The sequence below is a fragment of the Papilio polytes genome, unplaced genomic scaffold (assembly GCF_000836215.1).
Source record: "Papilio polytes unplaced genomic scaffold, Ppol_1.0 DF822845.1, whole genome shotgun sequence".
NCBI classification, from domain to species: Eukaryota; Metazoa; Arthropoda; class Insecta; order Lepidoptera; family Papilionidae; genus Papilio; species Papilio polytes.
Window position 1 is genome coordinate 2,661,154 of NW_013526359.1, and position 23,532 is coordinate 2,684,685.

General features: G+C 35.4%; 1 protein-coding gene across 3 annotated transcripts; it reads right to left on the minus strand.

Annotated features, from left to right (window-relative positions):
* Positions 1-12,788: 12,788 nt before the first annotated feature.
* On the minus strand, positions 12,789-23,483 carry LOC106105628 (probable tubulin polyglutamylase TTLL2). Of its 3 annotated transcripts, XM_013286052.1 has the most exons (14): positions 23,406-23,463; positions 21,734-22,110; positions 21,582-21,667; positions 20,822-20,938; positions 19,628-19,731; positions 16,515-16,665; positions 15,919-16,081; positions 15,163-15,276; positions 14,683-14,888; positions 14,307-14,455; positions 13,828-13,954; positions 13,583-13,663; positions 13,270-13,455; positions 12,789-13,047 (listed from the first exon to the last, which is right to left on the minus strand). In XM_013286052.1, the coding sequence occupies exons 3-14, from the start codon at positions 21,654-21,656 to the stop codon at positions 12,850-12,852; spliced, it is 1,671 nt and encodes a 556-aa protein (XP_013141506.1). In that variant the 5' UTR covers positions 21,657-21,667; positions 21,734-22,110; positions 23,406-23,463; the 3' UTR covers positions 12,789-12,849. The 3 variants fall into 3 exon arrangements, with proteins under 3 accessions (XP_013141506.1, XP_013141505.1, XP_013141507.1); XM_013286051.1 differs by lacking the exon at positions 21,734-22,110 and having other exon boundaries at positions 23,406-23,483; XM_013286053.1 differs by lacking the exon at positions 23,406-23,463 and having other exon boundaries at positions 21,734-23,234.
* Between the last annotated feature and the right edge of the window lie 49 nt (positions 23,484-23,532).

The window sequence follows — 23,532 nt, forward strand, 5'->3', positions numbered from 1 at the left end:
GTAACATTAGCAATGCAAGCATAAATTCCCATAACTCATTTGTTGGCTTAATAGCTAAATCCGCTTATATGCCAGAATCTCATTTCCTATAACTCCTACCTTTTAATTAATCAAATTAATAAAAATTAATAATTTAATTTAATCAAAATAACTGATTCGTTATTGTCTTCCAAAGTCATCGATGGTAGAACTTATAATGACGCTAGGTTTTTTCTTCAGAGAGTAAATTTCAATACGATTTTGCCTTTTAAAGATTCTGCTTAATATTTATATTGTACAAAAAAAATCAACGCAATATCTAAGCCGAAGTATAACTAGCTTTAAATAAACAAGGCCGCGGACTTAATAATTCAAGAGCTGTAATTGCTTCTTCCAAATCTCAGTTAATCTTAAATAAATCCTTATTTCGCCTAAGTAGGGCCGTGACATAATAAAAAACTGTTACCTCGCTTTCCCCGAACAAAGACTGTCAAGATTAATTTTTAAACAAAACTTTCCTATTCTTATTGCTCTTTTAGTAAATGTTTTTTTGATATTTTTTGTTTGTACTAGGGATATAATATTCTCGGAAATAACTTTATGAATTATAAATTTTTATATTATCTTAGTAAGTGTGAGGCAGTAACAATGCAATTGAAAATATAAAAAATACATAAAAAATGGCAACCAGTCTTGTAAACACTGGTCCACAGTTTTAGCCGTTAATTCTAAATTATATTAACCACCACTTTACTCAATATCCATTAATTTATACTTGTGATATTAGTCTCGTGGAACAGTACAACGAAAAAAAATTACTATCAGAATAAAAAGAAGAGCTTGCCCTACACTATGCTAATCTGTAAGTACTCGGTTCAGATGGTCATAAAAGTCAATTTTTCTTTCTCTTTCCCTTTAAGAGATTTTTTAATTAACAGCAAGGCACTCATATCCGTTGCCATTGGACACAATCTCAGATTTAACCTTCTGATTACAAATCTCTACTCACGCATCCAAAATAAATTGAATGTCGTCATGAATAGACGTCCAATTAGGTTAATGTGGGTTAAGACCCTCGCGGCTCGCGGCCATCTGACGACTAATGGAATAATGAATATCGATTATTGTGGCTCGTATTCACCTGCGGACTAGTAACATTGGCTCTTGATACATCAGAATAGTAGAGAAGATTTCACTATAGATTCAGAGACAAAGAGAGATGTACACATAAAAAGAGATGGATGGATTTCGTGAAAGGTGACATGATCAAGAAGGGAATGATGACTGCGATGACGGATGATAGATTTATGAGGAGCATTAGGCTAAGCGCCATCTGCGCTCGGCCACCTCAAGCCCGGTGAATCTCTTAATCTTTTCACAAAAAGATCCCATTAGCCCGACCCTACGTAGGTAAGATAAGGGGTTAAGATGATACAATTTAGAAATAAAGAGAAATGATAAGATGCAAGAATTCTATTTAAAATTTATTTTCTGTTATTTATCAACATAACTCTTAGCCTTGGTATCATTATTTTGGATTAAATTCACTCGTAAAGTTTATTAATAAAATAAAATAAATAATGCGTTTATTATGGTTGCTTTGCTATTATTTAGACAAATCTTTAAATAATGGTTTTAAATTTAATTAATCGAAGTAAAACAACAATAGCATTATAGCAAAATTTGCCGGCAATCCATAAACTGAAAGGATTTTGCCATTAGGTACTCTGAATTAATGATGAATTCATAAGCCCGACCAAATACTGCGCAGTAAACATGAATACGAAAGTTACTCTATACATTTTTAATTAGCAAAAGGCAGTTTATTGTGCGAGTTTGCGCTTATATCGTTTATTGTCCGTAATTCTTTATAACACTGTTAGTTAAACCATTTATAAACCACTTCCCCTTATAACTATTGCTTCAATTCAAGAATAATTCTTTGTTAATAAATAGTGTAAATGACAATCGAAATAGTAAAGAAGACATTTTGTTTCTGATTGTCATTTGTTTTATTTATTAAGGAGCATCGACGATAACCAATACTGCACAAATTAATATTTAATCAAATGATTTTTTTAGACCCGCGGTGTCAAGAATGCAGGTAACCCTAAGGATTGAAGGACTTCGAAAGAAGATGGTGTTTCACTAGTTACCGACAGTGCGGCAGCCGAAAATACAAAACTTTCCTATTCAAGCAAAGGTCTTTATTTTAACCTACTTACAATGTTACTGTAGCGGAACGGTCTTGGGAGATCGCCACGTCTTTGGATAGTATACGGGTCTAAAGGACGGTAAGGTTCGGAAAAGTTCCCCGAAGCGGATACTTGCGGGGCTTACCTGATTGTTTTGCTCTGCGCGGATTAGATGGTCTTGCTGCACTGTTAATTCGTTCACTACTTATCACACACTTCCTTATCAGCTCCGCATGCGTATGTGTCAACGCTCCACTCAAAGTTCAAATTCCGAACTAAAGCGTTCCAAAAGACGAAGAAGAGCGGAGGAAGAAGGATTGTGACAAAGGGTCGAAGAAGGTCGGTTGGGATAATAAAATGAAGAACGTAGTGACGATACAGTTACACTGTAAAATAGTATTGATCACACCTTGCTTGTTGTACGTTTTCTTTTCTTTCTTTTTCTTTAACATACCACGCCAAAAGTATTGGTGGCCAGTATGCAACCTCTTTGGCTATATTCATACTTTTTGTCAGTTTGTATTTTGCACTAAACAATGGCATTTTAAGAAGAAGAAATGATTAGTTGCAATACAAACGATACAAAATTATTATAATAATAACAAAAATGTGTAAATTATTTAGAATCCAAGTAAATCAAGGTAACAAAGAGAGGGTGACGACACGGTTAATAAAATCAACCGTAAAACATTTAGCGAGAGGTATTACGCACGTAACGTGTTTTAAATTTCCCTCCATCGTAAAACTCAGCAATTGAAACGGTTTAACGTTACGTCGCGTTAAATTTGGTAATACTTTCGTCATATTTTAAGTCGACATAAAATATTCTTTTCAACAAATATGGATGAATAACTTACGAAATATTGGAATTAACTTGCGATTTTCCTTCTTTTATTAAACTCTACCTTTATTACCATTGCCCCTTTTTTATATACTGTGATAGTTTGTGACTGCTATATGCAGTTAGACTCACTCAAGCTAAATGATTTAAATAGTATTTACCCGCACAGAAGCCTTTATTTCAAGCTGCAGCTTGACAGATGTTAGGAATCACTTATTTTCCTTGATTCTCAAAGCCTTTCTAGGTGGTTTAAGTAAACTTTTCTACTCAGAGCTCTACAAATGGCTACAGATGTACTCCTGTATACCTAAGGATACTCAAATGTCTATTTTTAAGTTACCTACTATTTTACTTCTTACTAACATTATGATGTTTGTTAGAGTTGTAGCCTAAACTACTGAACGGATCTCTATGAAATTTGGCGTAGACGTAGAGGATAGATTGGAAAAACACATAAGCTACTTACTTTTGTTTTTTTTCCTTCCACACGGACGTAATCGCGAGTGTGTTGACAAAACTGAATTTTTTCTTGTACTTATATACGTTATATATTTTAAACTTGATAATATAATCAATTTTATTGTTAATAAAGCGGTATTATCGTTTAAGTAAACGCTAACAGCTTTGGTCAATCTCAAAGTGTATATTGTATCATCACCTGTATTCAATTATCCCGCTTTGCTCATTAATAATGCATAACACGTATATCCAAAATCGATTTTCATACACAAATTGCCTATTTAATGTCGAATAGCTATCGTTATTGTTCAGTGTAATCGAGTTAAAGATGGTTAAGAGTTTTAAAAAAAAATTAGTTACCTTATGGAAACGCTATGGAAACGTGATTTTTTGTACTTGAGTTCTGTATGTACTAAGCAAAGGGATAAATTTCAAAAGTCTTTATGACTTTTTTTCAAAGTTGTGAAAATGTAATGAAATGCAACTCATTCTCTTTTTGGTAATATTAAATACTAGCTGTTTCTTGCGACTTCGCCCACGTGAAATTGAAAACAAAAATAAAGAATATAATAGACAATGTAATTCAATGATAACGTAGGTTTCTAATGGGGAAAGAATTTTTGAAATTGGCCCAGTAGTTTTTGATTTATTTCAATACATACAAAAAACGAATCTTTCCTCTTTATAATATCAGTATAGACATTGTAATAAAATTATCTTATAAATGATATCTACTACTAATTGATAGTAACCATTCTAACTTAATTACAAAAATTATAACTATCAGAAATTGAAAAATTCTACTGAAATATTTACGAACATCAAACAATATTGAAATAAACCTAAATATATTCACCGATTATCCAACTTGATATAAAATTTATTTATTTCATTCGCTGTATTTAATGTCAGCGGTTTATACATTTTCTATTTTTGCTCGTTAACCAAACATTTGAACATCGAACACTAGAAATTATACAAGTTTTTATTGTTCATTTGAAAAAAAAAATACTGGCTGTTTATAAAGCTCGGTGTATAACTAGCCTTTTTATTGTTACAAATTTTTAATTATTTTAAAACAACTTTTTTACGTATGTTTTTATCACGATACCTATACGTAGGTAGCATGAAGTGCAAACATTGGTACAACATTAACAATTGTCGATGTAACCCCTACTACGATTATAATTTTAGAATTTAAAGTTAAATATTAAAATGTTGTAGCAAAATTGTTTATATTCTTATTTTTATTACGTCAAACTATTCCCCTACGCATTTAAAACCATAAGGGCACTATATACTATAAAACATTTCAACGTGTAGCCATAGCTGAATTAGAACCATAGCATTGTCACCTTTGCAAGCAAATTTACGGTAACATAATTGTAAATGGAGATATTAAGAAAAGTAGCAAAAAGCTTAGAAAACAAGAATTTCCAACTAGTTAATTTTATCTTAATCCGCTTCAGCGTTAAACAATAACTTGGCAAGAAATATCAATGGATGCATTAATCTAAACATTAATGCTATGGGTACCATTAAATATTACAATTGCCAATACTTTTTGATGATTTTCATTTGTATTATAATTAACAGAATTTCAATATATCTCGACCACTTGAGATCATAGTAGGGGCTATGTTTTCCGCCATTGTCCGACGTATCCGTTTTAATTTTGGCTGCAAATCACCGAAGTGAGCCACTGCCGTGGTCCGCACCGCTGCGGGGATGTTTACTCGCGCCAAATAAACCGGCTCAACCAATTCCAGCCATTGTTAGAAATATGGCGTTTATTTGTTACCACTACAAAGAGTCTCGCAAACGATAATGAACAGCATCGATATGCTTTGTCGACAGATTTTAATTAACCTGATAAAATAAAGTTCTCTGTCACCAAAAATATGTTGAAGTCTACATGTCTAAATAACTACACGGCAAGTTTTCTACATAGTGAAGTTACAATTAATCATTCCTGAAATTTTCAATGGCTGTAAAAGGTAAGTTTTAGTATGAGTAACACTATTTCATTGGTCACTTATTTGTACGCCAAATTTTTCCAGAATATTATAGTTATTCCATTTAAACTAAAACATAGTTACATTCTTCCTCTATCATTGTGTTCTTTTGTTTGCACTCAAATTTAAAACAATGGCATGAAAACAAGTGGAGTTAAATGTGTTATTTCAACTATACATTTCAATTAGGAGTTTACTTTAGAAACGTAAGTTAAATTCACAAAGCACTGAGGTGTACCGCCCCGGGCGAGCCGCTCGAATGCTTCCAACTCTAAAGTACTATGAACTAGAAATGTTCTGTTGAGGCACTCGAATTATACGTAATACGTATACTATTACTAGGTAATAGATAAATACATATCTTTAGACAATCTATACAATACTTATAATATAGTTCGCTTTTACATAGAGTATCCTTTGACGGAACGCTTGTTTAGAACCGAATTTTCACTTGTTTTTTTGTCTTATTGTCACGTCGTATTAAATTTTGCTACGGGCCAGGAACCCTGGCACATTTGCGACGAAGTATTCGTAGCATAAAGGACTCTATTTCTTTCTCACTTGTGGTACATACCACTAGTGAGAAATAGAATGCACTACATGGTTCATCACCTACATATAGTTATCTCAGAAAAATGGGTAATTTACATTAATTTGCTCAAGAAGGTTTATTTAACATCCGCATTGTTAAAAGGTACGTTTACAAGACATTCCTCCTGGTTAATGGAATGGAGCCTAAATAAGCAAAATATTAAATTGAATCTAAACTACAATTTCTGTAAAATAAATAAGTCGTGAAAATACGAAAACGGGTTTATTTTATTGAAATGTTTGTTCTTGGGTTGTCGGTCTTCAAATCTTGTAACGGTTTGATAATAGAACCAGCTATCTCTATAATCTAGAGATATCCATCTAAATATCACTTCAAATTAAATTAATAAAATCTCGCCATTTGGCGAGGGGTTGCAGATGCAAGAAAGTTACGAATTTCATCACAAAGGACAAAGGAATCTCACCTGGGGCCATTTGTTCAACGTACGTATTTGTTCGCGCCTAATTAAACACGAAACAATGGCGGCTGGAGCCGGCTGCCGGTGATAGGGTTATGAGACGATGTTTATGTCGGCAACTAATCTAAGCAAACGTCCCCCGTCACCCCTGCCCGCGCTTCTCTCATCTCAAGATCTCATTCTATACTTTTAGTTATACTTCATTTCGTCATGTATCCATTTATTTTATGTCTTACAAACAACTTGCCTTTACTTTTTACATATAACGTATGTCTTGTCCAAGAAAGTACGTAATCGACGCAAAATGTCGACATCTTGAGAGTTGCTCATAGATTTCTAGATGAATTTTGGTCGCTTTTTCAAATTTTCGCTTAGCTTTTCCAAAAAGGTATCGTTTCACATTAACCAATTAACATTAGCGAGCCCATTCCAGTAATGAGAGGATTGGGCAAACAACTGCATTTCCGACGCTATTTATCTAATAACTGCAAACATTTTGCAATCCGAATCAATACTGCGTATAGAGTTGGATACGCTGGCCAGTATTAACACGTGCATAATGGTTTTGTTAAGTATGTAGTGAATACGTAGGTACATAAAAGGTAACCACTTACAGAATATTTTGAATGTTATGACCCATTTTTTTCTTTATATTGTTAGTTATCACACAAGAGATACCGTACTGTATATATTTTGTTTACTTACTGAAAAAATTAAACATTTCTACATAATTGTTTTTATAAGAAAAGCGTTATCTATGAAATCTCAACATCTATCAGATCTAAAATCAATAAATATTTATTCTGAAGGAAATTGTTTTAATGTCTTTCTGGGATTAAATTATTTTTCATCATCTTCAATAAGGATCTTAGATAAATTCATATAGTTTAAGAGTAACTAAGCAATGAATGTGCAAAATATAATTTCTCTTTCAAACGTAAGTTAAGAATACGAAAGGAGTGTGTAAAATATAATATTCTATCAACAAAAATTGCTCTGTCATAACTCACTAGTATGAGAGGCGCGTCACGCCGCCGCCGCCTGGCAGGTGGTCTAAATAAATACGAGAATGGTCTATCGCGGAGTAAGATAATAAATTCAAGAGGCAATCAACGCAACGGGGGCGAGTAAAAATATTAATAGCCGAGAAGTAATTACATATTCATGAGGTTGGCGGTGCCGCGGTCGCCGCTAGCGCCACCCAACGGGGTATAATCTAAATCCACTTGGATTGGGAGAGGCTTCTCGCGACCGCGAACTCTAAACGGTTTTTTAATGAAAAAAACGAATTACTTTTAATTTACTCGCTTTAATTGTTTCATGGCAACTCTAGACCTCTTTAATAAGAGCGGCTTACTTATGCGTAATGTGTACCGTAGCTGGTTGAAATCTGTAAACTCAAAAAAACCAAATTCTTGCTGAATCTAACCACGCCTAAACGAAAACAAAAGGCATTCGTTTCCGAGGTCGTCAATCAATCGTTAATCCAACGACGCAATATCCATAAAATGAATCGCGCCAGTGCTGGTCGGCTGGACTGGGCGGTCTCGGGCCGTGCGTAATAGGCAGAGCGGAGGCACGACAATGCCGCAATCCGACTACCAATCTGCATAATGGATTGCTCGGCCGAACGCGTCCTACGGTCGCTCATTCAATTGTCGCGGCGGCCGATGTATGCCGATGTGTCGCCCCGGTTATTACGGAATACGGGATTAATAATTTTACGGCTGTACCGTACCTACCAACCACCGATCGACGATCGGTCTATCCATCTTTTTTAACTTGATCACGCTTTTATGCAAGACATAAATCGAGGTCGTACAAATTGTTTCCCCTTTCTTTTATATGCATGAATTAAAGATAACTCAGACTTAGATGGATTCCTTCTCTAAGATAGAAACTCTTGAAGATCTGATACCATAGAAGAGTAACTGTAACGCTTTTACACTGCAAAAGTTACTATTTTGCTTTGAAAATATTCGTACCTAAATAATCCTTAGTTCCATTCTACGCGTAGGTAATTGCATAGAAATCACTGATGAACGACTGGCCACGTCATTTCCATCTAATTTTGATAGCCGTCCGTGCAGGTCAAGTATATTCATTTCTGAATTCGACCATTAGAGCCGTATTGCATGTGCTCGTCGATGTACGAGTGTGTAGTTTGAAATTCAAATGTTAATATGGAGTTAGGTGACAGTACACAACGAGAGCAATACGCCTCTCGGGAATTCTTTGCACACGTGACTACTTTGTCAACTTGTTTGTTAGAAATTGATATAAATTCAGTGCAAAATGCTTTGAGCTACGGCGGTTTTAAAATCGCCTTCTTCCACATATTAATTAAATAAATAGATTGATAAGGAATGTCATTTTTCATTACTCCAACGACTTCTGATAGATAAATTTAAATTCAGATATCATTTTTTTTTTACATTTTCTCCTATTTGAAAGTGGTAAATAAGTATCTCAATATGCAGGTAAAACATAATACTCAGTAAGTTATATCCGAGCCATAACGACTCCCTAAACCGAATATGTCTTAGCGGGGGCTGAGATTTATCGGGCGCATATTGCACGCGCCGCTCGGGGAAGCGAGGCCGTATTCGGGAATATGATTTTAAATAGGCACTAACTTTGATGGATGACAACCGAAATGTTGCTTTATTTTGTTTACAACTACAAAATAATATTATTTCCTCTCAGACAAAATGACTAATAAAAGCTCTTCTGTTTTGTCAGACCTATCTACATAGAATCTACATCTATACTAATATTAAAATTGGAAATTTTGTATTTTTGTATTTTTGTTTGTATTGAAATAACTCAAAAACTATCTTTTAAAATCAATTAAAAACATAGGTTATATTTTAATTATTTGTTTAATTCACACGGGCGAAGTTGCGAGCAACAGCTAGTATACAATATAAAGAGAAACATTCGGTGCACAAAACTCATGCATACTCTGATTTCGTTTTCACATTAATAGAGCTGAAAATACAAAGAACGAGAGCATAAAAAGGCTTAAAGAACATTGCAAAAACGTTTATCGAAACTGTTGCTATTAGCAGTTTCAGTTAGCTGTACAATGTGAGTGCGTTAATTGAAATACATGAAGTGCTCTGGAACAGGTCGCGTGAGCCGCGCCGGCCGATACAGAAATACAATAGCCGCGGCACAATGGGGCCTCACTCTGCTCTTTAACGGCACGAGCCAAATGGAAATTTTAGAGCCCGGATACAATTCGAATGGACCTCACTTTGCTGTGACCCACGTAATCGATGCAATGGACAATTTTAACTATAATTGCTTTTCGATTACATTCTGTTGATATGACAGTTTTTTTTTTTATTTATCCTTTTTTACATGGACTGTTCTCTAAATTAAGTTAGTTGTTTGTACAGTTAAGTCTTGTCAGAAGTAGTAACTCGTCAAATAAGTCGTACTGAGTAGCTTAACCAAAAGTGGTTCAAGATCGATTTGGTTCGGTCGTTAAATGACTATATTCAATATTGAAAGGAATTATTGTAGCGCAATTCGGATGGGTATGGGAGCTAAAATTTCCATTTGACTAGACGGTAAAGACCGGTGAGTGGAGCATTGTTCCATCGCCATTGTGTTTTTCTATTACCTCGCAGCGGTCCACGGGTTATGTCAGTACACGTATCTCAATTACTTTGCATATTCTCTACGATATAGGTCAGTCAAAAAATATTACACTTTTAAAAAGTCAATGAAAGTACTGCTAGTATGAAAAGGTTAAGGTAATCTTTGCAGTGTTTTTTTTTAGTATTAGTTATTTAGTATGTAGTTATTAGATTTTTGTTAATTTACTAATATTTTGTTTAACCATTCCAACTAAGATCTAGGCTTGTGCTAGGATAGGGTTCTCGACAGTCGAATGGTGGGATTCGAACCCTCGACAACAAGATCGGTATTCTGTTCCCTGAGCCATTAAGCTATTGGCGCTTTTTACTTTATTATTTTTTTTTTTATAATATAAGGTGGCAAACGAGCAAGCGACCACCTGAATCCACCGAAATGGAAAGCGACCGCTGCCCATTAACATCTGCAATAACAGATGCGTTGCCTACCTTGCCTACCTTACGTTAATTGATGGAGGAAGAGTCGCACATAAAGAGGACATTTCCCCTTCCTATGCGTCTCTTCCACCGTCAAATCCACTTTTCCTTCCCATCCTTTTCTCTTAAGAAAAGGGTGTAAAGGGAAAGGGACTAAAATTAGGCCTCCGGCACCACACACATCAGACGAAACGCGGAATTGCTTCCACTTCACGCCTGTTTTCTGTGTGGTCGTGGCCGGATTACACTGGACGAGCCGACCCATTCGTGCGAAGATGTTAAAGCGGGCTCTACCACTGTTAATCTAACTTAAGTATAAACTAAAATGTTACTTACCAATTTTAAAGGCCACCAAATGGACGTTATTCTCAATTTATGCGTTAATAGGTTTTTTAATCTGTTCTGTTATCCAAACTAGATTCTTTAGTAAAAATTCCCGTCGTTCATGGATAGATCTAAAATAAAACAAAACACGAGAGTTAACGAGCCTAACATAATCATTTGGCTGCCGTGCCGGTTCGGAATTCGAAGCATTCCCTCTGTGGCTGCATTACTCTGTGATTTCTCTGTTTGTTTAACTTCGTGTTATGCTGTGGCTTCAACCGCTTTGTCCAGTTCATTGAATTTAGTTTTCACTTAAATTTCACAGAAGTCGTTATTGTTCCGCGTAGACATGTACAAAGCGTATTCATTTTTAGTATGACTTTAAAAAGGAAAAGTGAAGTTTAAGTTACAGACACATTTGTAGATGTTTCTAACCGGATGTTTCCATTGTCATAACATTGATATTAAAATGTTATCTTATAGTATGAATGGTATAGTTGGTATACGGGATTCGCAAGTTGATAATTACAAGACAAGACAAGGGAATTAATACTCATAGATTCCTATTGGAAAAAGTATGTAAACCTTAAAAGTCTTACATGTATTTATTTTTAATCCTAATGTTTGAATGGATGGACGTTTGTTAATCTTGATCTTGATGAAATTTGACATAAATGTAGAGGATACTCTGGTTGACCGCAGGCTACTTTTGGTCTCGGAAGAAGTTGCAGTTCCCGTGTTACAATAATTTGAAACAAAATTTGAATTTCAATGTTTTCTAAAATATTAATTCTTAATAATAAATTAGACAACAATCAGATTTATAACAATGGTTCTAACAGATGCTAACGAGTCCAACATATCATTTGACTGGGTCTAGGCAACGCGTGGGGGGCTGGGGTATTGCAGAGCGACGCTCTGTGGCAGGCTAACGACGTGACGGCTCTGTTTGTGGAGCCGGGCTCGCCGCATCCGACCCATTACACGACCCACTACCTCGCCAAATTTATTTAGCCCATTATAGAGCGTAAAGACCACACACGGTTTGGGGAAATGATTTCTAATTGTTACTACTCTATAAACTATGTACATAAATTTTATTTAACATTAGTGTTACATAAAACATTATAAAATTTTGGGTTTGTTACTATATTTTAGAATAAGATAGCCATTATAGCCTCTAAAAAAATCATTTAAATATGAGCCCCATTTTCTTTGTTATCTAAATTTTTTCGCGACTTAAGAGGGAGGAACCGAAAATACAAAGATGAAAATGTGAGTATAGGTTTGAAGTCTTTTGTTAGTATGATGATATGTATGAGTGGAGATAGCGAGCTTGGTAACCGGTTAAATGCATTTAATAACGCTGGCGACTCTCCCGCACGGCCCCCGCGACGTGCAGCCGGAAATCCACAAGACTTATGGCTTTAATAACAACCCCTTAACCTCGTCTTGGCTTTCCTTAATCCTTAAATCTCGAGTGCCTAGATTTACTTAGATTTATCTATCTATTTAACAATTTTACAAACGATATAAAATAAAGAATTATTTAACTTTGTTATTATAGTTTATATTAAATTGTAAAAATAACGATAAACAGAGCAATCTTTGTGGTAAACTAGCTTTCGACTCAGTCCGCGTGGAATTTAAAAAAAAAACAAAAGTGAGTATCAGACTATAATCTAAATTTATACCAAATTTCATTGAAATCCGTCCAGACGTTTTGGCCTTAAACCATCTATCCATATAAACTTTCATTAGTAGTATAAAGTATAATTTAAAAATCTTTTAAGGTAATTTAAATTAAACACAACTATAGAAGACGAATATTACCAATCCTTGAAGATGTAACGTATTGTCAGGTATTAAAATCAAACTCACTCTGAATCACTTAAGAGTTTTATTAGTATATCTTACAATTAAATAACTTCACGTTTGAACACATTAGAAGGGAGGAAGCCAGACTTCAAAATGCGATCCGTAGCCAAGCTTCTTCCGCAGCGAGGTCTCGAAGGCGGCGTCACGTGCGGAGTCCCTCGGCGCCCGCATGTCGCGCCCACTCTCCTTGACGACCTCCCTCGCCGCTCGTAGCAACTTGGATACATGCGCCACACTATCTCTTGCCTCTTCCACTGACAGTTGCTGCAATTAACAATAATATATTAAACTTTATAAATTGTAATTTTGTTTTAATTAATATTTACTGACCATCGACCGGTAATTCGATCTCATCATTGTCTGATTCAAAGAGGGTAATTAATATGATGGGACGCTAGAGTAGATAGGAGAATGTATATGGCCGCTGCAATCTGAGGATGATATGGGCAGAGATGATGACTAATTTAATGAATAGTTAGTACTCACTAGTTCGTCCTGCGGCAGAGTGTGCGGGTATATCCTGACCCAGTGACCAAGGCGTGCGGGCGCGCGGTGCCAGCGCACGCCGTTGCCCCACGTGCTGGCGTCGAGAGCACGTCGCCGGCTCGCCGCCGTCGCGTAACCGCCGCGCCACGTCTCGTCGCAGTCGCCGCCCCCAACGCTTGACGACGACTGAAATAAATTGAAATACAAATTCGATGGTCAAATTAAATTGATTCATGGTAACGCAGTAAATGTTAATTTCTATTACCAGATATTACCAAAATAACTATTTTCTATTAAAAAATACTATATGTACCTGTGATTTCGGCATTTCAGGGCTTGTTTCGATTAATGAATTATTGAGGCGTACCGAATGATTGTTTTTGTTGCTGTAATCCTGTAAAAAGTAATTGAACTAAAAAAAAACTATAAAAGCTTACTGTTACTGTTTTTAACTTAGTTATTTTGTTTTTAAAAGTTTATAAATTTTATGCATGTAGCTTGTACAGTAATCATAGTAAATTTTGAAACAATCACAGGTGTAAATAATGAAATATTTACAACTGTGGGATGCTGCAGGGTGATGCAATGTATGGGCATTGCTTGTCGCCGGCGGAATCGCGCGCCGCGTCGCGTACTCGCCACGCGCGGCTCACGGTGCGCACCGCTCTCGTCCTCTGAACTACAACTTAACATATAATGTATATGAGAGTACATTACGCAAGTAAATTATTACCGGTTTTTTTTCTTCAAATGAATAAGCGAAACTGCGTTTATCAAATTGAATTTTTTAGATAAACTATCAATAAACTCATAACCTGTACACTTTTCCCTTCAAAAACATATTACGATATTTTATTTGGAAATGTGTTCTCTATATATCTTGATTTTCATCGAGCAACTGTACTCATTTGTTTTGGGTTTTATAAATTGTTCAAACGTAAAATTTTCAATCTGGACTTTTCGTCATTTAACTAAACAACGTTCTGCCGGATCAATGAACATCCGTAACATGTTTAATATATTAAGCTTTATCATACCTATTGACTACTGTGGGAGGTCCCTGCAGCAAGGATAGACCAGTGTGCCGCATGGGCATACCGAGCAGGTCAAACAGCTCGTGCAGCATAGGCTGCTTCACTGCTACATCCGCCTCGCAGTCCGCAGCCAGCGCCGGAGACAGGTTCACCTGCAAACATTGACTTCTAAACTTTACTTTTATCTTTAAAATACGAGGAATTTCACTTCGAACACTCGGAACTGCACTCTGCAGTAACAACGGCATAAAACAAATTACCTGGTTTTTTTAGAGGACAACAGGGTTAATAACATTTTTAAAAAGTATTGTTAGCAACGGAGGTTATAGTACTTCTTATTTCTGGTAAAGTTAATCTAAAACTAAACAACCATGATCACCTCAAGTAACCAGGGCTTCATAGACTCGTCTAGCAGTACATCAAAGCCGTAGAACTCGAAGCAGTTCCTGGCAGGGGGCGTGCCGGCCGCCTGGGCCAGCAACGTGAGCGTGACGAGGGCCCGCACGCGCTGCCATACCAGCCACTCCACCGCGCCCCAGCGGCCCACCAGCGCGCGACGCACTTGTTTCAATGTCCACTTGCAGCCTGGTCAGTTTATCGTGAAAATTATGATATTGTAACATAGTTATGAGATATAAAAAATGAGGAAATCAGTTCTTAGCTTCATCAGATAGATTATTAATCATAAAGCACTGTTAATACAATGTACACAAATGCATTCGTAGATAAAGATATGTCAATGATTACATGGTACATCTGACGATTTTATTTTTCAAAAACAGATTTTTTCCTGATTGACTTGACTTAATTTTAATTGTTTTTTGGAATACTCTTAATATTAGAACATTTTCATACGAACCGCTACCAATTCTATCCTTGCACTCAGCATATCGCGGTCCTGTTTTGTTCAGCGATGAATTAGTTAGATGTCTGTAGGGATTGTGAATGTCCGATAACGTATACTTGTCTGTTCCTGAAATCCACAGTAAAATTGCGTTAGTATTAGGGGCCAAATTGCATATTGTTTGATAACAATCGAAGGTATAAAATATGTGATGGAAATATCGGATTCTGTTCCCTTATCTGACAGTGATGTCTTTTTTAAGCTATCTGAGCCTTTATCAGCCAGCGGTGGGGCAGGCTCTTAGTATCACACAATTTATAGGCCAATTATATCTGAAACTTCCTTGATTTCTTGCCCTAGCAAAGGTTTATATTAACCTTAGGCGACTACATAATGTAAGTATACTACAACTTGGAAAACGTCGTTCTGCGTGTTTTATATCACCATCAGCACACTATACGTCGCCACTAAGGGGCTATGAGCCTACCCTTAAAGTAAGAGGTTGGTTGACTTCACAAATATCTTTGAAATTCCTCGCCAATATGTGCAGATTTTATCACGATATTTCCCTTCACCGTAAGAACGTCCGCTAAACTACGTACATATGAAATTCGAAAACCATGTTGACACATGGCGGGATTTGAACCCAAGACCTGTAGAATACAAGTCAAGTGCTTAAACCCCTGAGCCACCGACGCTCTATTATGGTTTAATTGTTTTATCACATTTATCAAATTACCATTGATCCAAGTAAATACTAAATCGCCTTACCAAACCTAGCCAGTCCTTCTGCGTACATGTATGCTGTAAGCGGGCGATAACCCGGCACGCAAACGTACAGGCGGAGGTCAAATTTGTAGCCGGCGACCAGCAGAGGGCGCTCAATGTACCGTTGCACCACCGCGGCACTCCCGCAACGCATCTCGCACACGCTCTGAAATACCATAGACAACAAAGTTGTAGAAATATACCTTGCCGTACCGAATCATATATGAAAAATCTACCCTTTACTAAAACTGTCGATTTCGTATAATCTGAAAATCATTAGTGCAATAGAGGAATGATTTTCATAGCGAATCCTTAGTATACTTTCTATGAAGATACCAGTTATAATGCTTCTAGCAACTTCAGAAGGGTTCAAATACCATTTCTGTTTTGCAATATCAATTATAAATATGATGTATGCATACTAATTTTATGAAGAGAAAAGATTTAGATTTTTGTACGTATTGAAATAACTCAAAAACTACGGGAGGGATTTCAAAAATTCTTTTATCATTAAAAAGCTATTTTATGTATAATATGAAAGGCGAAGTCGCAGGCAACACTTAGTATAAGGTAAGGATATTTGTCATATTGATATTTACCCGAAACAAGAATATCCCCCGTCCTTGACTCTGCGCGACGGGCTTGTGTATCCAAACCACGTTGGAGCCTGAGCCATCCTCTGCGTGACGCAGACGAGAACATTCAGACACCAACTTCGCGTATTCCAAAGGTAGATGGAAGCATGGCGGACTAAACAAATAATAAAATCACTATCAGTTCTTCTCTCATTATTAAAATATACTTGAAGCAATAAAATGATTGTCATTTAAAAGTGAAAACGGAAATTTGAATGCAAATACAGGCCGTCGAAAGTAATAAGAATCGGAGCCGTGCAAGGCAAGGGGCTTGGGGCTATGTCTCAAACAGTACAAAGGCATCGGATCTTTCGGGAGCTCACGCGATCCGTACCACTTGGGGGTAATTGCTACAGAAACACGATTCATTAATATTCAAAAATTATAATTTAATATTACCGTGAACTTTCACCTCTCGACGCGAGGCCCGGAAGAGTTTTTAATATGACCTCTAAACGTCGCCGACAAACTTCGCTAATTTAATTTTCAGCAAAGCTTCCATTGCAGTTTTAGTCAACGGAATTGTTTTAAACTGTTTCTATTAATCATAATTAAAAAGACTTGCTTGTTTAATTACTTTATTAGCGTTTGCTGATTTGTTAATTACTAATTCGCTAATGTCAGAATTTTGACAAATAACAGGCATAAAGTTTACGAATAATGTGTATTATTATTTTCACAATTCTAATGTCTTAAATCTTACTAATAATATAAATGTCGAATCTTAACTGGATAGATGGATGTTTGTTAAGAGTTTGTAGCCGAAACGATGAACGAGCCGATCTTGATGAAATTTGGCATACATAGATGTAGAGCAAAGTCTGGAAGATCGCATAGACTAATTTTGTTTTTTTTTAATATCACGCCGGAATCGCGGGCGAAAACTAATTACATTTATAATTTAAATTGTAACAACAGCCCAATTACAGAAGTGATCTTTCGTTGTTCTGTTTTGTTAAAGAGTAGATATGCTATACTATGGAACAGATGTTCAAAGCGGTTTTTAAAATACCTGTCCTTACTGAAGAAGGTTAAACCGTCTGTTATAAATAAACAAATGCATTACTACTAAGTACTCGATGAATTTCATTCTACAGTAACCTTAAATTACACTGGCACTTAATCATAAACAAAGACAAAGTTACATTTGCAATAAACATGAAAACATTTGCGAAGTGACTTACACTTGCCTTGACCTTCAATAGAAAAACTTTGTCGTAAATTATCTTTAATACAACAGTCGTATTCTAGGATACATTTCCCGTAATACAAGTACAGTAGCGGAAATTTTCGGTGCTTCACTTTGATGCAGCGATGCAGAAAAATAATAAATTTGTAGTTTTTATATGTATGTGTCAGTGCGAGTTATTTGTAATAAGTAAATGCAAGTAGTTTATTGCAAGATGCAAAGTTTGTCTCGTTGCAAGAAACAAAGAAATATTTCTCTATGTGGAACACTGATGATTTCTGAGATTGTACATAGATTGAACATGAACGTCTTAAGACTGGTAAAAAAAGGAGAAGAAAGTTTACAGTACCACAAAAGGCACGTGCAAACAAAATTCGATTCTAAGTAACTGCTTCGAACACATCCATGCAATCACAATTGTATGAAATTTCTACGTATTAACATTATCAACATAGTGTTATTATAATAACTAGCTAGCTTTTTCGTTTAATAATGTAAGAAAAAGCTTCAAATTTATAGAGCTTAACATTAAGATGTTTATTGCACAGATGACCTTGAAACGTCGTTCCATTGTCCCTATAGGCCTAACATCTAATAACGTAACTATTCAAGGTTTTATTTTAAAAAGACATCGCAATTTCTTTGTATATTTTTATACAGTGTACGTATCGCAACAAACACGAACTAGATAATGCCGTGCGCCACGCAAACGGTCGCGTAGCTCCATTCAAATGGCCGATGACGTGGGCCGATTGACTTCTATGCAATACACGACGGGACAATAACCAAATATTAAACGTATACTTCACTACACACATCTTTACCTACAGTGTACAATGAGTAAAACACTTTTGTTTTAAAGGTATAAGTTTATTTTATCAAACTGGTAGAGTTTTAAAAGTTGTCGATAGAAGAAACTATTTCTAGATCAAGAAATGTCTTAGAAAAAGAAACCATCTACACATTACTATTATCTTCCAATTAACATACATATGTAAGATTGTTGTAGTTACATATAAATAACAAAATAAAACTAAACACAAAACAAATTAATAAAAGCAGTTTTTAAAATAAGCTTTCGTCGTTTATCTTTGTATTAAGTCAATTCTATAAAATGAGAGCCTGAAATGTTTTACGATTGCTTATAAATCAAATTTATTCTGCTCAAAAAAGCAAAGCGGAATGATCCGTTTCAGAACATAATTACAATTTACAGCCATCGATGGAGTCGCGTGCTTGCATTTGTTTTGCTTCATTTTTACTGCTTTAAATTAAAAACATCGGATTTCCACGGCCCTGGTAAAAGCTTTTACCCTCGATCGTTTAAATTATAATCACTACTGCGTTCAGATTGCATTAGAGCAGTTACAATCAAATTTTATTGCCATGGAACAACATTAATGAAGAATTGAAAACGTAACCAAATATCAATAACTCAAGCAGTCAAAAATAAAACACAATTAAAAATGAAACGTTTGTGTGTGCTCAAATTCGCTTCTAATAATAATAGTGAAGTGCATTCCGTTTTCTGATAGCATAAGCCAAAAAACAATTGCTTTACGCCGTCATTCGCACGGTCGCTTTTTTAACGCTCGGCGTTGGTGCTTCTTAAACGCTCTCGCTCATATGAACGTTTTGAAATGACTCTTGTTTCCTTCGACCAACGCTCAAAATGCAACACTAGACGATAAAAAGCCTCGTGTTATAAAAGATTTGCCTTATGAACAAATATATGGAAATGAATAGGTGTTATAGGAGACATGATAGAAGTCGTCCAATCAATTTAAGTTATCAAAGCGACTATTCATATAAGTCGAAATTTGTAAATGCTGCTGTAGATTATATTTTCTAGTTTGTGAATGCTACTATACTAGTTTTAATAATTTACCTAAAGTCGTAAATAGATCCGTATATTCTCCTCATGCAGCGCAGAAGCCGCGACAGACTATCCTTCCGGCATATCGATCCTCCCTTAGGAATGTGGTTCATAAACTGAAATCGTAATAAACATAAATAAAAATACTTGTCAAACACGAGCTGCGGCAATAAAACTATCAATGGTTACTAGAGCGCAATAAATTTTGATTAGCTATTGACATGACAGATTACAAAGCTGTAGGTAATGTTACATTTTCGCACATCATTGAAGCAGAATGCGATTTTTTCCCTATGCATATATATCTCTCTACAATGTCTCTCTTCCTTTTCCCATAACTTTGTTACAATTATAAATGACACTTGTCCGTAAAAACACTTAGTACTGCTTTTTTACAGGTCTTTTACGATAGGTCGTGGTATTTCGTCCCAAAATAGACCGATATGGAGAATTTAACTTGATCAGGCCCACTCGCGGCTGTAGTACCTCCGATGAAAACGAAGATGACGTGCTATTTCATCAGTCAACACTGTTCACTGTCGCCGATACAGTTTAATTTATGCAGAAATAATAAAAAGTGAACATGATTTTGATGTTACACCAGTCTTATAACTTGGATTGTGATAACCAATGCTCAACAATCCCAATAAACAACTTTATTATTGTACCAGCGATTGCTCATTTTTTACGGCAAAACGTGAAATTTATGTTCATTCAGAACATTCCGATGTACACATAAGAGCAATGTATGAGTTTCAAATAGCAATATCATAAGTCAATGCGAGGCGCTTACACATTTCGCGAGGCCTGCCGGCTAATGGGCGGCGGGCACGGCAGCCGCTGCCCGGAAACTGATCGCTATATTTTAATAAAACACTAGCTTTTACCCGAGACTCCGTCTACATGAAATACTAAAATTAAAGTAAGTTGCTTATGTGTTCTTCCAGACTGTTTACTACTTCAAACATCCCTCCATCTAAACTTTTATATTTGTAACATAAGCAATAAGTAAGATTACGATATTCCCATGAGCTCATGTTTTATGTTTATAAACTAGCACTTGACCGCGATCCCACCTGAAGAAAGTGACGATACAGTCGAAAGATGCATAATTTTAATAGGAAACACATTTTAATGTGAAAAGTGTTCAAAAAACCCTAGAAGCTAGAGATTGTAATATAACTTCGGTGAAAAGAGGTAAATTACCTGCCAGTCTCCTAAAGTCTTATAGCTGGCAGCGGGGAAGGCACTGGTCCTCCACCACAGGTTCCAACGATCGTCACCGCCACCCTGGTATATGCGCCATCCACGCTCCGCACAGACCTTCAAATTATAATAAACAATTGTTTGTTTTAAGTTACATTGTTTGAATATTGAAATAAAAATTACTGAAAACGTTATAGTATTTGTAAATTTAATTCAGTTCAAAAATATAGTAAAACCTCCCACCACATAACCTGCGCTATCCACAAGAAGGGGCAACATAAATTATTGCTAAGGTGTTCGTGGTCCTGATAGCGGTACTCAGTTCCAGATTCAAACCCGGAATTAAGCTGTTATATTTCTAATTATCAAAAACTCAATAAATATAATCTATCATTATCATGTCCGCTCATTAAATGAAATATATTATCACCATAAATACACTTACAATTATCAGAAACAAAATTTATTACGTTATAATTGAAGATTCATAAAAGTCCGGAGTAAATTTATATAATTGTTGTTAATTATTATCGAGTAAGGAGAAATCGAGGTTAACAGTTGACGTTATACCATAAACATATATTTTATTTTAATAACATATCATTACAGGTAATAACCATAAATTAATAACAAGGATAAATATATCTAAATAGATCTGATTTAACAACTGCAGTAAAGTTTAATTTAACTTTATCTATCGTTTTATTTATTTACTGCAATTTATTTTACCTTTTTTTATTATCTATCAATAGATACATACCTTCATGAGAAGACTAGGTCCAGACCCGTTATCATTTAGTCTAAATATAAAATGTTCATCATTTTCGTCTTCCATTTTCACTGAATCTGTAAAAATAAATCAATAAATAGATAATGTACCAAAGACGAAGAAATAAATAAAAAAATACCTACATAATCATGATAGAGATGAATTAAAAAAGTATTCAAAACATTCACGAAACTCGCTTCATGTTTTCCGAAAGAGAATTAGTGAACGTGTTTCATGCAACCACGCGGACCGCCCGCCCGCCTTGCACTGTCCCGCCAGCCGGCAAACGGCAACTATTCGGGCATCACGAGGAACACCGAAATGATTTATTACAGAGTTTTCGTGACACGCCCGTTTTCTGTAAAAAGCGATCAAACAACCCGCCACCGAAATCTTTGTTATTATTTCATGTTCACTAAGCCAGACTCTTAGGCTCGAATACATAGACATCACTCCGAATTGGCTCAGGCTTTGCTTTCGCCGAGTTATCAGCGAAATCTCAGGAATTGGATCTATAGTTCTGGGCACATACAAATAAAATATTGAATTTTCAAACAAGAATTAAAAAAAATAATTGTTTTAGGCGCTTTTGCATTGAACAGTTCTAATAATTCATACGTTTACGAAGTTTATCAAGTCAATATCGTAAAGACACCCCCGGGCCAACCCCACGTGACTGACTGCAGTTAACTTTCCACTCCCCAGGGAACTCTTACAATAAAAAATAACATCCAATGTTTGAATTATTTATTTCCAGTTCTCTACGACGAATCGATTGTTCGATTGTCATTTCGCTGAGCAATACAATAATTTAAATGGATTATTCCACGCCACTACCATTCCTGCGAATGAATAAACTAAGGTGGCACTAAACGTGTTAATGTAGTATGAAGTTTTTATTATTTCATGTAATACACTTAATAACAATGATATCTAGATTGTCTAAACAAAGTATATGTAGTTATTTTCCCTACGTCGTTTACAAAGTTCTAGATTGCTCGGTAATAAATCATAAATACATACTAGACGTCTATTTTTAAAGTAAGCTACAACTGGTAAAAGCGTCGTTTGTCATTAATTTATCTATTTCAAAGTTGTAAGGTCGAATAAATATTCCCGCTAACATTAGACGTTGGGTACACGTAATAACTAACATTACCTCTATTCAATTTCAGTTAATTTGTTTCATGTTGCTCTACTATTTCCAAGCAACGTATAATTTATCTTAATCTATCAAATAAGTACTAAATTCATAACCATGACTAACTGAATCAAAGACATTTAAATAGTATATAGACAAGGCATAGTAAACAACATTTTTTCACCGATACTTCCTCTGAAAAGTGCTCTATCAGTCGTTAAGTTTCTCCACCTCGTGTACTTGCATTTACATGTAATAAAACATTTTATAAAATCATAACATTATAGAGTGACACCTATCTGCAATTAATTTAAATATAATTTATTATATTAAGATGTTTGAGGATCGAAGTGTCAACTATGCCCCCTCTATATATTTATTAATATCTGTACTAAATACAAAGCAAGAAGGTTTTTATCAGAAATATACAATATTCACTCTCATTTCCTAATCCTGCACGTCGTACAGATTTACTGATGGAACTAATAAGCCCTTATGGAGTGAGCATTCTGGTTTGGTCTGTATGACTATTAAAATAGTATGTATGTACTCATAGGGACGAGATCTTACCTAAAGCCCAACGCTAGTCAACACAGAATTTGACAGAATTCAAGGGCGTCCATACAAATTTTATAAAATATGTTCGTTTTTGTTATGAATAGTTTACTTCTTACCTTAGCCTATTGTTTCCTTAGAAGTATCTTAAAATACAAGATAACATTCACCTTACAAATGTTTTTGACAAATTTGTCAATTTTATAAACTTTGTTTTTTGTTCTGCCAAACATATTTTTGTTTTCA